Below are 16,833 nucleotides of genomic sequence, written 5' to 3'. Positions count from 1 at the left end.
CATTTTAATTATTCAATGTTGATCTCAAGTACTCTATTCTAAATATTTCCTGATATTTGCAAGATTGGAAATCGCAGACACGCCGTAGCGAGCTGCTTCATTTGTCGTCACCCAAGCTGCCTCATTTCCACTGTTAAAGAAGTCCGGGGCGGATGTCATTACAACAGTCCAATCGTGATCAGCCGTGTATCCATCAGTACTGAAGAATTGGTCCCACGCAGCTCGGCCGAGATCATCCCGATTCTGTTCAGCCGCTGCAAATGCAGTAAGCGTAGAATGACTCTGTCGCCAGGTCGCATGAGATGGGAACTCAAAACCAAACTCTTCCTTTTGCACGCGTGGCCCTCCGTTGTATGCTCGGCAATAGCTTAGCCAGACTTTCATGAATCTTTCCACAGTGTCTGGATATTCATCACGAATGTAATGGAATAGCTCTGAGGTAATTTCGGGGAAACCAAATAGCATGGATAGATGAGATATTGCCCATTCGGGAGTGGGAGGCGGACATTCTCGTACCTCACCGCTGGTGGGATTTAATAAAATCGCGTTATTTCCTATGCCGTGCTTGAGTCCAGAAATTCCTTCCAGAAGCTTCACCAAGAGCAGTCTGGAGTTATCCCATCCTTCCGACCGCCGCTCCCAGGCAGTCAACCAAGCGGCAGCAAGAGGGCCACAGTCAAGACCAATATTTGTCATGGCAAACCCGTCAGGTATTCCAGCGTGCTCTTGCACTTTTCTGTGTGAGTCCAAAGTCAAAAGCGTATTTTGACATTGCTGGAGTTCCGCAATAAGATCACCGGTGCGTTCATCTCCTGTGAGATAAAAGTAAATTCGTCTGTATAGCACATTGGAAATGCGGAGCTGTTTTGAGCTGTCACTAAAGTGCTGGACACCATGACGAGTTCCGAATCCCTTGAATTTTCCTGCATGGTACACATCAACTTCCCCGGTGTGTCTCGTCATGGATTCGGCCATCCGAAACACGTCTGCTCTTCCCGTATGCAGAAAGTATTGCCATAGCCATAAGTCGGTAGAAAGCTCCGAGTTGTCCCAAGCAAACCCACCAACATCGTATCGCCAGGCATGTCTATACGCATCATAGGTATGCTGAACATCCCCATGGTCCCAAAAGCCGTACCATCTGTTTTGCTCAACCTGGTCATGATAGAGGTTGAACAAGAGATCGAGATTTTTCTCAATTTCCATCTCTTGGGAGGTCGCTTCAATGCCCAGTATTTGCGAGCTAGGAGCCCAACACCCATGGAATGCCCCTGTGGAATGCAGATGCTCCGATGTAGCCACTAAGCGAGGGGGATCACGAACTAAGGATGAAAAGCGACTGAACTCCTCGTTTGAAGGAGTGGCGGTGAATGGCGTGAGGAAAAATTGATTTGTTCTTCCGATGCCGTTTGCTGAGGCGAATCCAGGCTCAAAGTCTTCATATGTGACATTAAGACCCTCCAGTTGCTTCTCATAAGTGTCCATTCCAAGTCCGTCATGGTATGGTGCCGTTTCTAAAGGCTCGGCGAGCGGCGAATATAGCCAAGCTGTGATTTTTCCCTTGTCGGATCCCAAATCGCTCAGGTCCAACTGAGTGGGGTAGCGCTCCCAGAAATCAGACATTCCGACTGCCAGACCGCCATAGTGAGCTGATCCCACGTAGGCGCTTCCATCTGCTCTTCCACCGCCAATGACCTTGACCCATGAGCAGCCTGGCTTAGTACGCTTCTTGATTGTGAATCCGTCCGATGAAAGTTGAGAAAGGGAATACGATTCCCAGGATGGAATGAAGGAAATTCCTTTCGCAAGATCCGTGCGGGTCCACTCCTTCTCATTTAAGGTGATCGCTTTTCCGGCAGCTTGGTCGATCCGATTTTGAATTGTCGGTCCATGGCGCAACCCAGTCAGTCCTTTGACTTCTTCTTTCAGAATACCGCCACCCGATCCTCCCATGCGGATGTGGCGATTATATAACTCGGTTTCTCCAAGAGGAACAGCAAACCGAAGGCCAAGCGAAGACAATGGTTCTTTTGACTTGAGGTCGTGAGTGAAAGAATGAAGAATCTTGACAGTGGTAGAATTGGAATAAACATAGAATCGCACATCGAAAGGAAGGTGAGAGACGCCGCTTGCCACTGCGGCACCAGTCACTTTGATGACTACTCGACTGAATGTGGCATTTTCCACGCTCACTGCATCCACGCGCGTCGTGTACTCTTTTTGGTTGATGAACGCTACAACTGTGGCATTCGAGCAAAGCGATCTTCCATCGACTGCAAGGCTCTCCAATATGGAAGAGCTACCCGGGGCCGCAAATTTCAAAGCCAGTCCTTCGCATGTTTTCACAGAGATGGAGGAGCCCTCTTGCTCAATCTTGACGCCCTCGATAATTTTGGTTGGGTGAGGGGCGCCTTTGACCTTGTATTCCTCACTATAAATGATCTCACTGGAGACCGAATGAGCTGTCCATTTGAGCGATCCATCTGCCCAATAGGCAATCTCTCTGGAATCCAAAGGCCATTGATTGCTGTCGTTTCCTATCACAAATGTTTGGTTTGGTGAATAGAGGCCTCGTGGCCATGACATTCCAAAGGAAGCACCATTTTGGAGGGCGTGGGGGCCGTTCCCGTTTAGCCATCGCAAATTGGAGCTCATGATATTGATATTGCTGGCTGAAAGAGGTTTAAAATCCTGGTACTTTGAGATTTTGAGATCATGCAACGTGTGAAATAAAAAATTTGAGGTAGATTGGCTCTCGTGGAGGATGTTTCATGGCTCAAACAATTCCAGTTGAATGCGACAGCGTATAGGTTCTCGTGTCGAGGTGGAGTCAATTGTGATTCGTGAACTTAGCACGCGATTCAAAAGAGTTAGTATTTCCCCTCTTTCCACTGCCAAGATCTGATACTCTAAATTTCAAGCGCTTATAGCATTCGGCGTATCTGATGCCGAATTACCCGTGCACAACAGGCGCATCAGTATGGTTTAGGCTATATGCATTGTTGAAGTTAACCTTGAAATGACTCGATGACTATTCGGGGTACTATTAACAGTAGGTACAATTATCGCTCATGATTATTCTGAGCGTAAGCCCAAATCTCATATTCTAAGCATAGTTATTCTAGTTCCAGCTACAGAATCAGACAGAATTAAAGATTTTTCAAGGGACTTTCAGTCCAGTCTGAGGACTCCCAGCTTCGTCATGTTACTCTCGTATAACCATGTCATTTGAACATCTCGTTCATCTTATCTCGTATCTGCAAGGGGATCTGAGCACGCGGAGACAACCGAAACCCCCGAAAAGCCAGTGAGACTCGTAACCGTGGAAGACCAAGAGTCTAATCTAGGGCTCGGCGTATCTGATACCGGATCGACAACAGAAATGCCCAATTGATGGGGCACATGGGCTCCCAGTGGAGATAACAAGCTGACGGCTCTAACCCGGGTTTTCCCCAGACTTCAGAATATTCCCCACATTCTGGGGATGCGGAGTAAATGAACAGGGCCCCGCAGTGAAGTCGCCAATACCAAGAGATATAAGCATTGAACAACGTGTCAAAAAAATCTTGTTCGCGAAACCGTCTTCTCCTATTGCCTTTCCCACCAGCCACCCTTTTTTTTCGAAATGGCTGAACACCAAGAAGATATTGCCGACCGAACTACAACGACCGTGATACAAGACAAGGATGAGGAAAAATATGCTGCCGCTGTGGATACCCTGAAGGGCGCTCAAAGAGCAACGGACGATGAACACGGCATGACCCTGCGAGAGGGTATTCGCAAATATCCTAATGCCGTGTTCTGGTCCGTATTATTCTCGATGGCGCTTATAATGGAGGGATTCGACCACGCATTCGTCAGCGGCTTCTTCGCATTCCCAGCCTTCCAGAAACGATATGGTACACTACAAAGCGATGGATCCTACCAGATCCCCGCCACTCTCCAGTCTGGTATAAGCAATGGTGTCAATGCCGGAGAAATTATTGGTCTGTTGATCAATGGTCTCGTGGCTGACTGGATCGGCTACCGGTGGGTCATGATGGTCTGTCTTACCCTCATGACTGCTTTTATCTTCCTTCAATTCTTTGCCACCAGTATCTATATGTACATGGGCGCAGAGATCTTGTTGGGAGTACCATGGGGTGTCTTCCAGACCCTGTCTACCACATACGCCGCCGAAGTGTGCCCTAATGTCTTGCGACCATACCTCACAATGCTGGTTTCGCTATGCTGGAGCATCGGTTACCTTCTGGGTACCGGTGTTCTTCGTGCTTTTCTATCATCGACTGGGCAGTGGGCTTACCGGATCCCATTTGCTCTTCAATGGGCCCTGCCTCTCCCACTTGCGATCGGAATTTTCTTCGCCCCCGAGTCACCATGGTGGCTTATGCGCAAAGGTCGTATTGAGGATGTGCGTAAAGCCCTATACCGCCTGCGGGCTAAGGATAGCTCGGAAGCTGAAGTCGAAGACACAATTGCGATGATGGAGCACACCATCAAGATCGAGAATGAAATGAAGGCATCGAGCACCTACTGGGATCTCTTCAAGGGTGAGAACCTGCGACGCACTGAGATCACCGTCTTCGTCTATCTCATTCAAGAACTCTGCGCTCCCTTGGTTTCTTACATTGTGTACTTCTTGGAGCAAGCTGGTCTTGCCTCCGCCGCTTCGTTCGACTTCGGTATGGGGGAGTACGCTTTGGCTATCATCGGTGTTTTCATCGCATGGTTCCTAGTCCCCAAGGTTGGCCGCCGCACGTTGTTATTGTCTGGCACGGGATTCTTGACCTTGACTACATTCCTCATCGGCTTTTTAGGTATTCCGAGCATCTCTACCCACCCTAACATCGGCTATGGAATTGGTAGCATCCTCTTGATTCAATATTTTGTTCTTTTCATCACCATCGGTCCCATTATCTATACGATCGTGACTGAAATCCCCTCCAACTTCCTTCGCACCAAGAGCGTCGCTCTCGCGCGTGCGGTATATAACATTGGTGTTCTTGTCTATGGCCAGCTTGTTCCGCATATGGTTCAAAAAGCGGCTTGGGACTGGGGAGCCAAGAGTGGATTTTTCTGTGGAGGCATCATGGCCATCGGTTTCGTTTGGGCCTATTTCCGTCTTCCTGAGACCAAGAACCGAACTTTTGCTGAGATGGATATTATGTTCAAGAACAAGGTCCCTGCTAGGGAGTTCAAAAAGACCAAGGTGGATCTCGCATCTGAGACTGTGTCGCAAGAGTGATTAAATATTCAAATCAAATATCCATCGGCCTTTGAGCCTGAAACCTTGCGATTATCTACACAGTAAATTTATGCTCTACTACCCACTATGCAATAAAATTGACGATTGGATGGCACAGGTCCAGAAAATCATAGATAAGGTCAATAGGTGACGACGCCTCTTTTCCCGATGTCTAACAATGAGTCTTAATGACTCATCTTCTATTCGGTAATTTTCGAAACGGGCTGTATTTCCTTCTGTAAATGCCAGTGAACACGCTAGTTTGGCAAGCTAGTAGCTGCTAAACCACTTAGCGTGATGCCGAGGCCCGGGCGATCGTATTAGGATTACTTACCGTATCGGACAAAACTATAGTGGATTTTTTGAAATAGATAAATCACTACCGTACACCTCAAAACCCGTGGACATTCTCTCCTTAGATTTATCTGCTTTCAAATATTCATTTTGCCCCTTGCAGCTTAGCCACCGAATACCAAACCATCCAGCCCATCGTCTTGTCAAACGGACCCAAAGGCAAAATGGCGACCTGCATCAGCATCCCCGTGACTATTCCAGAAGATCGCACATTGACAAAAGCCATGATTCAAGAAATTGTCAGCTTTTTTTTCACCAATGAGTGGCCAAGTGTGGACCCAGAAACGCTCACTGTGGTACACCATTCGGGATATGCAAACACCAACTGCGTCGTGGAACGACCAAAGCCAAACAACGGCACACATTCAGAACCACTGAAATTGTTCCTCAAGATCAACGGCGAACTTGATGGAGAAATCGCGGTTTTCAAGCACTTGGTTCCCAACAAACACGAAGAGGCACAGCTCTGTTATGATTACGGTCAATCCGGGCTTGGTGCCAAGCTGTACGGTTTCTTTCAAACCCAAGATGGTGCCTTCGGACGCGTCGACGAGTTCTGGGATGCCCGAAATCTAGAGCCAGAGGATGTGGAAGATACAGCCATCAGGGCCGATATTGCAAAGGGACATGCCGTCTTTCACACTATGGAGACACAACTGCCTAAGAAGCCGATTCAATTATATTACGAGGCAATCATCGGAAAGCTTACGGAATATCATAAGTTGGATAAGCTAAAGAGGCTGGCCAATGAGGGAGGTGTCAGTCTGGACGACCTTGTTGATTATGACTTTGTGTCGAGGATCCGACAAGTCACGGACAGATTGGAATCCATCGGAGGGAAAAGGGGATGGTGCATCCATGATGTTCAATTCATGAATGTCTTGGTGAAGGAAAGTCCCAAAGAAGGCGAAAGCAAAATTGCCCTCATTGATTTCGAGTTCGTCTTTCAGAATTATCGCGCTTTTGACATTGGTGGGCATTTTTTGCACAAGATGTTCAAGTGGTTTGACAAGGAGAATAAAATCGCGAACTGCAGACCTTACTCGGAAGAGGAGAAGAGACATTTCTGTCATGAGTATGCACAGAGATGGAATGAGATTACCGGAGACTCGGATACGGGGGAACAGGTCTTCCAGGAAGCTGAGCTGGGATACTTGCTGTCTATCACGTTTGAAGTCCATAATATGCTCTGCTTCATGTATGAGGAAGAGGAGAATGACCCGCTTGAGCTCCTGGGGTTTAAAAAGCTATTCGAGGAGTTTGTCAATCAGTATAAAAAGCTCGGGCTCGAGAGCTAATCCCACTCAAGTGTGTTCATCTAGTATTCCTGCAACTTCCAAGGTTATCTTGAAGTTTACTTTTAATCTATCACGCAAAAATACATTTTCTTGTCTATGTAAGAGTAATTCTAAACAATTGCAATATGTAAATGTTTGAAAAAAATCCGCATCATTTAATGATTCATTCTCTCTTCGAATTCATACTCTATCGCTGCAGAAAATCGTCGGGCTGCTTCCTTCAGATCTTCTTTCGATGCCGATGCATAAGTGGCCCGAAAGAACATACGATCCTCTGCAACATCAGCGGTTGACAAAAAGCATGATCCTGGCGTCACAAAGACCTTGTGCCTGACAGCAGAATCAAATATAGCTTGTTGAATTGTTGCGTGGTCGTTGTTAGTCTTGTAAAGAGGGTGCGACTTCCACTTGATCTAATCCATTGCTAATACACGCGAATCAGCAAATATGCACGTCAAGCCGCTCATAAGTATACTCACAAACATCCCCGCATCAGTGGAGGTCCAGTTGACATATTTCCTGGGAAGATGCCTGTCACAAGCCTCGACAAAAACATCTCTTCTCCAGGTGTATTCCTTCTGGATGCCCTCCAGCCATTTGAAAAAGCCTAGATGTCCCCAATGATGATTGAGAAGTTTGAAGATAATAGCTTGCGAGAAGCCACTGGGATGCTGAGACGAGGTCTCATTCTGTCGGACGAACTTCTCGATAACCTGTTGAGAAGCTGTTACCCAACCTATTCGAGCACCAGGAGCAAGAACCTTGGATAGCGAATCCATTCGAAGGACCCTTCCATCCAAATCAAGACTCAAATATGATGGAATGAGACCATTCGTCTGATGCGTGTCTGCAACCTGATTTCCATATCTCGGTAGCTGCAAGTAGTAATACGGTTCATCCTCCACAATATAGAGATCATGCTTTTGTGCAATAGAGTAGATGGCCTTCCTCCGAGCTAGAGACTGTGTGGCTCCAGTCGGATTTTGGCCTGTAGGAACCATATAAAGCAAGAATGGCTTACGGGCCTGGCGAGTAAGCTCATCCCACTCGGAAAGTAAATAATCAAGAGCCTTCGGAATCAGGCCTTCTTCGTCCATTTCCACTCCGATTGTGTTGATTCCCAAGGGCCATGCTGTTTCCAGTGCACTTGCGAATGCGTAACTCTCCACGAGGATGGAATCTCCTTTGTTGCAGAACATTCGGAGAGTTGAGTCCCAGGCTGATGTGCTTCCTACAGTCAGGCAACAGCCCCAGTCGGCGTAAGGGGGGTCGTGTAGCAACTGGGGGTTTGACTATTAACTTGTGTGGTAAAGCTGGCGTTGATTTGCGTTTCGTACCTCTGTATGTTCTGTCACGAATCGTATCATTTGTGCAGAGCCCGTTCCTTGACCATAGTTCAAGGCAACATCAAGTCCTAAATTCAGATTAACAAATTATTTCTCAAAACACTTCAATATAAGATTTACCGAAATCACTGACACCTGCCTCAAAATCGTATTTCGCCATGTGGATGTTCGATTCAGGTTCCTCTGTCTCCGCTGAGAAATATATATCGTTCGAAATGGTGACATCGATATTCTTGAACGGAAAGTAGGCAGCTGATGGTGCACCGGCACCCAGTGATATCATACCTAAGGATTTCTGTTAATTCACAGCAAATTAACCAGAGTGGGATTGGTATGAATTAGTAGACTCACCAGGCTCTCCCGCGGCGCGAGCAGCGGCCTTGATACTGGATGGCTGTCTGGATTTAGCTAATAGGTTTCAATGACCACAGGCTTCTGAAAGGAAATGGATTTACCTGTCTCCTGCATGCCTCTTCGGAGAATATTCCTGTTAAAGGTTCAAGTTAGACGTATTATTCAGTAAATGATGAAAACCTCGTATTAGAAAACTCACCATCCCATCGCTTTGCCGTTGGCTTAGAGGGGCTCGAGACAAACGAGCTGTTTTCGGCCCTCTCTGATTCTTCGCGTCGTTGATGTTTCAATGAGCTTTTGAATAAGTCGCTATCGCCTTTGGCTTCGACCAGGCCAAACAATTTCGAGCTATCCTGTCGCCAGACAGGAGCACCGTTTGGGTCAAGACGCGTTGTGACACTTGAAGGGAACATGTTAATTCTTGCAACCAGTGCTCGGTATGTCAGCAGTGGGTAAAACCTCGGGATAGCTCGAAGTTTCAATATAGCGCGGAGTATTCGTGCGCACACCCTGTGGTGGCTGGGGCGAAGACTTGACCTTTTCAACAAGTGCAGGCGGTCCTTGTTAATCTCAAGTTTATTCTCGCAGGGCGAAAATTGGAAACACCACGAACTGTTAGAAATGTGAAAGGCATTGTGTACGAAGATAGTGGGACTCTTCTACATTCCAGCCAATCGGGGAGATCCCACTTCTATGTGGAGATGCCTCGCACTCCTCTTATCTGTTCACGCCCTTACGCGCACTCCCTTCCGATTTCGAATTATTCGTCAATTACAACTCAGCAGCACTTACCTGTACCCTTTTTTCCCCGCCATGAATTCATTGGGCAGGAAAGCCTGAAAATTGGGGAAATGGATTTCAACTGCATATGTTCCAACTTAGAATTCCATCGCACTGTCACTATCGCGACCCTAAATATTCTCATACCATTTCCCTCTGAAACCTTGGAATATTGGAACTGAATATCAAGCCCCATCTATAAGAGCTGTGGATATTTCAGTTTCTCCATTCTCGTGTCACTCAGTCTCAACAATCACGATGTAGTCGTGGACTCGTGGAGGCGCGAAGCGGGGGATGAACCCACTTGGATCGGCATCAAAGCGGGGCGATTGAGGGGAATGGTTGGCTCTCGGAGATCCCGGCTCCCATATTGGCTTGGCTTGGAGATACTCTACAGTCCCTCATTCAAAAACCCGACTGCCGAGATATAAAGTCTCCGATTTCCAAGGTTCATAACTCAGCAGAAAACCTAGGTTGATCAATCACAAAAAAAATGACGATGTCCACCGAAAGACCACATAAGCGAGCTCGCCATGCTGGGGATGATATCGACGAGAATGACGAGATGATCTCGGCTGCGGAAGGATTCTTCGAGGCTTTGGGTATGACACGCCGTGTGAAGATCTTCAAACATTACTGACATGCCCTGAAGCTGAAGCCGGCGTCACATATTGCTTTGTTAATTTGCAAGTAGCTTAATTAGGAACATGGCAATACGATATTTAGCTAACACTTCCTAGGGGAAGTGACCATCCTGCCATGCTCGAAGCCATGATCAAAGCAAAGCAAAGTTCGTTTTCCTCCCGAGAGAATAACTTGTGAATTATTTATCCTAAACTCTCACAGAGCAACTGACCAAGTTTCCCAACATCGTGACCTGCCCTTCAGAGCTGGTGGCTCTGTCTGCTGCCCTGGGATTCGCCCAAGTCACCGGAAATCCGGTAAATATACAACCGATGCCGCTCTTAGATTCATTCTGATTTCTGATATCACTGATCTAGCAATGCGTTCTTGTACATGTAGACTGCGGCACACTAGCCCTTGGACAGTCCATTCACAATGCCTCCGTTGGGAGAGTGCCAGTGCTGTGCTTCGCAGGCCTTAGCCCTTTCACCCAGAGAGGAGAGCTACTGGGTTCGCGAACTGAGTATGGAAGTCGATATCAAAATCTCCGGTGGCTTTTCTGACCTTGAAATAGATTTATTCATTGGCTACAAGACGTGCCCGACCAAGCCTCAATTCTCCGACAATATTGCCGATACTCCGGTGAAATTAAAAGCGGACGAAATATCAAGGAAATGGTCAACAGGGCGTTGCAGATTTCTTTGTCGGATCCTAAAGGTCCTGCATATCTCATGGCTGCGAGAGAGGTTCTCGAAGAGGTAGGACTCAAGTCAAAATATGCTCTAAAACAAGCTGCTAAAACAATATCAATTGTAGAAAGTGGACAGGAAGTTCCTCGAAGAAGAAAACCTTAACCCGATCGCTCCCAGTGCCTTGCCTGATTTGGGTACGTATATCTACATCTTCATATCTGTTCATGGCTAATATACACAGATGTCGAGTTGATTGCAAATGCACTCATGGATGCTGATCGACCTCTTGTGATCACAACTTATCTCGGTCGCAACACTCGTGCCCCTCCACTTTTAGAGAGCCTCTGCGACAAACTACCAATCAGTGTTGTAGAGATGGTAGGCTCGGATCTCTGCATTCGGAGCGATCACCCTGCTTATCTAGGAGTCACCGTTACGACACACCCAGAGGTTCTCGAAGCCGACGTCATTCTCATTTTGGATTGTGATGTCCCTTGGATTCCGACTGTGGGAAAACCTCAAAATGGTGAGTAGTCAAAGCCCCTTTCAAGAGATGATATCAGCTAATTCAAAGTTCTCGTCTCTAGGTGCAAAGGTTTTCCATCTCGATGTTGATCCACTCAAGCAACAAATGCCTCGTAAGTTTGCCAAACATCCTCGAAATCAACCATGCATCTAACTTTGTCCGATTAGTCTTCTCCATCAACGCTATTCGTAGACTTAAAGTAAGCTGCGAGATTGCACTCAAGCAGTTGAATTCTTACCTGGAAACGCAAGATTTGGATGGCCCGCGTTACCTTGAAGCATTCGACGCACGTAAAGCTCGCTACAGCGAATGGCGTAGAATCCTCCAAGCTCAGGAGATTCCTTCCGAGAATGAAATTGTCAGCGTGCCACACCTGACTTCCAAACTCAGACAGCAACTTCCAGAAGACACGGTTTACGTTCTCGAGGCAGTCACAAATGCAGGTCCGATTATTCATCACCTCAATCTGGTGAAGGTGAGATTATTTTTCAGATGAGCCCTTGATTTTTCCCTGCTAAAACATATTTAGCCAGGAAGCCTAGTAGGCAGCGGAGCTGGTGGTCTAGGCTGGGGCGGTGGTGCAGCTCTCGGAGTCAAATTAGCCAAGCCAGAGACTTTCATATGTGCAATGTGAGTAAATCCAAGTTCCTAAACATTGGAATGATATACTATATCATTCCAGATCCTAACCTGCCGCAGTGTTGGAGATGGAACGTATCTATTTTCACAGATGGAAAGTGTTTATTGGATAGCGCGACGATATAATATTCCGTTCCTGCTCATTGTTCTCAATAATGGCGGATGGAATGCACCTAAAGTGTCTGCTCTTCTTGTTCACGAGGATGGTTTATCCTCCAAGTCCAACAGAAAAGGTCAGTAAGGCAGGTGGCTTGATTTCTAGCTTTTTTACTGACATGATTTGTGTAGACCTCAACCTGTCATTTGAGCCCTCACCCGATTACCCAGGCATTGCCACTGCAGCTGGGGGTGCGTGGGGAGCTACCGTCAGAACACAAAGTGAATTGGATCCGGCCATGCAAGAGGCCATGGATGTAGTCCAGCACGGGAAGTGCGCAGTTATTGAAGTTGCGTAAGTGGGACGGTAACCTCCTATTGACCTTGCACAAACTAATACGTATCCCGAGGTCGACAGAGTTCCATCGATGTGGAAGGAAACTTAAGAGTGAATGGAACATTTGAACGTTCAAATGTTGGAAGCACTGGCATGGATTTACATATGTATGTAGCAATCAATCTCGAATACCGAGTAGGTACCTAGTTGACTACATACGGTCACCCCAAGTGCCTGAAAAGTTTGGATACAAGACCCCATCCAGATGTCTGGACCTTTGCCACTTGAGAGGAAATGACCTCCTTTAAATGTTCCGAAGTACCGTCAAATATCAATTGGATCATTAAGACCGAAGGAAAAGGGAGATGAGGCCGCAAAGACCAAGAGGCTTCTATTGATGATAAAGAAATCTGGGAGGTCTCCAAGTCTGGAGACAGGAAGAGAACATTTGAACGCTCAAATATCTCAAGTAAAGTGGTTTATTTGGACATAATAAAAGGTACAACAAGGCACGACCTTGCATAATTCAAGCAAAGCTTTGTACAATATCATCACATCAGTTGAACACTTCAACGCCATCCCAATGCTTTTTCCAGTTCACACCCCGTAACACATGCACCCGCCCAATTATGAAAATAGAATATGAAGACAATTAGACACAGTGAATATAAGAAAGGAAATCTAAAAAGATAGGAGAAAGGAATAAGTAGTGCGACAGTGGGCTTAGGCCCGAGCAAATGGCCGGGGTTTCCAAGCAGTTCGATCGTATCCAACTTGTGTTTGCCTGCCTGCGTGTGATGAAGCGCGAGGAGGGGTCCGGAAATCAGGGTACAACCCAGATTCCATATCCATCAATACTGCGCTCTGTGGTTGTGCAGAGGCCCAGCCGTTGGTAGTTTTACCGGATGATCTGGCTGAAGAAGGACGTGTAGTCGTGGGTTTTGTGGTCGGCAGGGAACGTGTTTTCTCTTTAATAATGTCACGGACCTCTTTATCATCCTTGGTTATTTGGGCTTTGATGAATGCAATGTCAGCTTCCTCAAAGGTGGACATGACAGACTCTCGTGGCGTGTAAGTGTATTTCATCGGAAGAGGGGGAGAATTTGGCTTGATGGAAGGATCAAGGAAAGCCCGTTGGCCTTGATCCAAAATTTGTGAGATGTCTACAGTTTCACCGTGAGGGATCTTGTGAGGATGGGAAGGTGTGATGCAGTCCATATCCACCTCCTTCCGTAGCACATGGTCAATGTCAACGGCGGAGAAATAAGCGCAGGACTGAGGAAGATCATCAATGCCTACTTGCTGCGAGAAGAGAGCACGAGTCCAGACATTAGCGATCTGTAGTGCTAGTGCAGCGCGGTATCTATCCTCGTCCTTAACCAAATATCTGATTTCGTCATGGACAGTGATAGACAAGCGAGCTTGAATGTTGAATCGCCGAATGAGATAGTCCATTGCAATAATGAGAAGGTGAAGATAGTCGACCCCGGATGATTGGATAGCCCAATTGATGCGGGAAGTCATAAAAGAACCTTTGTTGATAAATCGGCGCATCAGTGCCTCAGTAATCCCGGCACCCAAAGCGGGAGTCCGAGGCTTCTCCTGGTCCGCGAATTCCTCTAACTTGTTGAACACAAAAGATTCGGTGCCGCCTCGCCAGAATGGTGTTTCCCGGAGGATTCTGCGTGAAGTTCTTATGCCTTTGGTCTCTTTGTACAAGTTCGCTGCTGTTTCTTGGGTTTGTTTCTCCGTCAGTGATGGATTGAACTGACGAAGGAGAGTGGCAGCGAACTTGACGCCGGCTCCGTAAATTCGGCCATAGTTAAAGACCTTCGCATCGTTGCGAGAAATCCCTAGAATTTGGGCGCTGCGAGAGTGCAGATCAGTCCCTGCAGCCTTGGCACCCTCCAATGTCATGAAGCCGATGGCATTTCCACCATGGATCTGGAAAGATGCATCTCCAACGAGACTGGCAATCCAAAGCTCTTGAGAATCAACATCGGCACCAACAAAGGAGTATCCGGGCGGTGCTTTGATCATAGCCTTCAGCTCTGAGCCAACACGGTTTCCTTTGGCATTACTTGCAGTGAGCCAAGTATTCTCCACAGCACGGCGAGTGATGGTGCCCATTGGGATGATCTGGGGTAAAATGAAACCTATTCGGTTCTCATCATCGTTTCCCAGGCCCCCCGCTCTAAGTTGATCCTGGTAGACCACCATCTGACTCATAATCCGGTCTCGAGCACTGATCCAATACGAGCAAGAGGCATTCATGTCCAAAGCTTCCTTGGCAAGCTCAAACTGTGACGACAATATCCCGCGTTCGAAATATTGCAAATATCCTTTGCCCAGTGGGCTCGTGCATCTAGCTTGGGGACCATCCTTGTGCGGGACTTTGAAGTAAACGTTTTTTCTGTCTTCCCGCAACAGCTGAAACTTCTCCTCAGTCATGTCACAGAGTACAACCGGCTGGTTCTCATACTTTTTGATATGGTCACGAGGAACTCGAAAAGTCCAGCCATGCTTGTCTGACCAAACGAGTGGGTAATCATCCCAGGACATCTTGAGCAAGATTGGTGCAATCCGAGTTCGCACTGTCAAGCCAATTTCCGAGTTGCTTGTGGGGAAAAGATCCTTATACCACTTGGGCATGCCTGGTTTCTTCTGCCGAGCCGCTGGGCGAGGGGGGTCACCCTTCTTTTTTCCTTTTGCCATTTTGATCTCTTGGCCAGTCCAGTCCAGCTGCTGCAACCAAGGATCAGTTGTATAAACATCTGGCTGGTCTTTCTGTTTTAAGGCTTCGTCGCACAGCTCGATGAGTTTCCGTTGGACATCATCGAGTCGTTTGTGGTATGTTTCTTCGGCTTTGGTGAGGTAATCTTGCCATGTCTGGTTGACGGGAAGAATGACCGAAGATAAGTGTCGCAGAGCGCCAAAGCTGACTGGGTGGGGACAAGTCTCCAGGAAATTAGGGAAGACCTTTCGGTAGACGCGATGGGTAATGGCCACATCTGCAGCACAGTAGTCCACGAGCTCCTCCCATTTTGCCAACAGGGTTTCCCTATCCAGTTCGCCAAAGAAATCCCTCTGCGCCTTGTCAATCGTCACATCGCAATGAAACTTTGCTACATCTCGCAATGAATTCACAGAGCTTCGGCCGACCCATAACTCTTCCTCCTCCTCGCGAAGCATGTTGTTCTCGAGCAATGAAGCCAGTTCGGCAGAGTTGTGGTCACTGGCAATTTTATCGCGAAGATCCTTGTTCTTTTTATGGCGCATCCAGGTTGGCCTTTGCTGCGAACACATTCCATTGACAGCCACGTGAAGAGACATCGTGTCGACGAAAAAATTGTGAGTTTGGCGCATATCGTATTCCTCGAGCACTCGGGCGCGGTCATATCCAATATTGTGACCCACCACTATCCGAGGCTTTAATGGGTCACCCAAGGGAATCAAATGTATTTTTTCCTCCGTTTCACCTAGAAGCCATGGCGATAGCCATGCATACCAAGTTGTCGGGCTAACAGCGCAAGCCATGACAGCGAATGAATTGTCCTTGTACATAACTTCCGTGTCAAAAGTGAGCATTTCCTCATCCGGGGCATCCACGGGCTCCGATGAGCCGTCCGAATTGTATTTGGTCCATCCACTGCGTTTCACCCATTGGCGCGGTTTTATCGGGCAGTTCACGGCCGCATAAGATTTGGCGAAACTCAAGTATGGTTCGGATGCATCCATACCCAACTTGTAAAAATGCTCATCGAGAGTTTGTCCCTGGAGAGGTGGCAGATCAAATGCGATAGGATCTGCTGTTTGGGACTTTCCAAGTAGGTCATGTCTCGTCAGGTGGTCTCTGGACAAGGCAACAAGCTCAGGATTTGGTACACGACCCTTGGTTGGAAAGACTTGGGGATAAACATAATCGCTTAACTGCTGAACACCAATTTCGTTATACCTAGGTGATGCCGGGACTTGATCTCAGTCAGTGAATTTGTACAATCAAACGCGCCTTAGCTCAGGATAGTGCCATGGAACACACCTTGAAGAGATCTTTTCAACGAGGACTTATCATCCACAGCGACATAGGAGAGCCGCGAATTTTGACTGCATGTGTAGATGCGCCGTGGCCACGGGTGAATTGGTGCTGGTCGCAATTGCACACGCGCAGATCTCACGAGCCCCCTAGAGGGCGAGCAGGAGAGATTCAACCACAACATAGTCTGTAGGCTTGATTTCAAGACACTATTAATATCAGGTCATTGTATTTTCAAAGCGACCGCAACCCTGGGTTGCACTTTGCTTGTGAAGACTCAATTTGGTTCTTTGCTTTTTCTGGAATTTGCATATCAGATTCACTCCTATCGCATCTGGGCGTCATATCCGGCGATCGGATTAAGAAATATCCAGAGGCATGGGTCACCTGACGTTGTTGTTTTTTTGGAACCCAAGTATGAGTCACGTGCAGGAGGCCCTCTCACTTTCAAGTCACGTGCAGGGAGACCCTTAGCCTCTGTTTCAAGTCACGTGCAGGAGGCCCTTGGC

At 47.4% G+C, this 16,833-nt stretch overlaps 6 protein-coding genes across 6 annotated transcripts; 3 read left to right on the top strand and 3 right to left on the bottom strand.

Moving 5' to 3' along the window:
- Positions 1-33: 33 nt before the first annotated feature.
- N7466_002217 (polysaccharide lyase family 26 protein) lies at positions 34-2,655 on the bottom strand (the record flags this gene model as incomplete). The annotated part of the gene is made up of 1 exon (XM_057161615.1): positions 34-2,655. The coding sequence occupies one exon, from the start codon at positions 2,653-2,655 to the stop codon at positions 34-36; it is 2,622 nt and encodes an 873-aa protein (XP_057024900.1).
- Positions 2,656-3,625: 970 nt separating this feature from the next.
- On the top strand, positions 3,626-5,245 carry N7466_002216 (putative MFS alpha-glucoside transporter; the record flags this gene model as incomplete). The annotated part of the gene is made up of 1 exon (XM_057161614.1): positions 3,626-5,245. The coding sequence occupies one exon, from the start codon at positions 3,626-3,628 to the stop codon at positions 5,243-5,245; it is 1,620 nt and encodes a 539-aa protein (XP_057024899.1).
- Positions 5,246-5,763: 518 nt separating this feature from the next.
- N7466_002215 (putative choline kinase) lies at positions 5,764-6,897 on the top strand (the record flags this gene model as incomplete). Its single annotated transcript, XM_057161613.1, has 1 exon — positions 5,764-6,897. One exon carries the CDS (start codon positions 5,764-5,766, stop codon positions 6,895-6,897), a length of 1,134 nt encoding a protein of 377 aa, XP_057024898.1.
- A 155-nt stretch (positions 6,898-7,052) lies between these two features.
- On the bottom strand, positions 7,053-9,010 carry N7466_002214 (aminotransferase-like domain-containing protein; the record flags this gene model as incomplete). The annotated part of the gene is given in 6 exon segments (XM_057161612.1): positions 7,053-7,310; positions 7,329-8,177; positions 8,235-8,311; positions 8,364-8,528; positions 8,595-8,651; positions 8,797-9,010. The coding sequence occupies 6 exon segments, from the start codon at positions 9,008-9,010 to the stop codon at positions 7,053-7,055; spliced, it is 1,620 nt and encodes a 539-aa protein (XP_057024897.1).
- Positions 9,011-9,876: 866 nt separating this feature from the next.
- Positions 9,877-12,313, top strand: N7466_002213 (uncharacterized protein; the record flags this gene model as incomplete). The annotated part of the gene is made up of 13 exons (XM_057161611.1): positions 9,877-9,979; positions 10,030-10,063; positions 10,118-10,167; positions 10,224-10,318; positions 10,379-10,524; positions 10,576-10,759; positions 10,818-10,887; positions 10,935-11,219; positions 11,281-11,331; positions 11,387-11,694; positions 11,749-11,849; positions 11,919-12,091; positions 12,147-12,313. 13 exons carry the CDS (start codon positions 9,877-9,879, stop codon positions 12,311-12,313), a joined length of 1,767 nt encoding a protein of 588 aa, XP_057024896.1.
- A 701-nt stretch (positions 12,314-13,014) lies between these two features.
- On the bottom strand, positions 13,015-16,508 carry N7466_002212 (DNA-directed DNA polymerase gamma MIP1; the record flags this gene model as incomplete). The annotated part of the gene is made up of 2 exons (XM_057161610.1): positions 13,015-16,262; positions 16,331-16,508. The coding sequence occupies 2 exons, from the start codon at positions 16,506-16,508 to the stop codon at positions 13,015-13,017; spliced, it is 3,426 nt and encodes a 1,141-aa protein (XP_057024895.1).
- Positions 16,509-16,833: the final 325 nt, after the last annotated feature.

This window comes from Penicillium verhagenii (genome assembly GCF_028828195.1).
Source record: "Penicillium verhagenii strain IBT 33310 chromosome Unknown utg000003l_segment0_segment0, whole genome shotgun sequence".
Classification (NCBI taxonomy): domain Eukaryota; kingdom Fungi; phylum Ascomycota; class Eurotiomycetes; order Eurotiales; family Aspergillaceae; genus Penicillium; species Penicillium verhagenii.
This window is presented reverse-complemented; position numbering and strand designations above follow the sequence as displayed.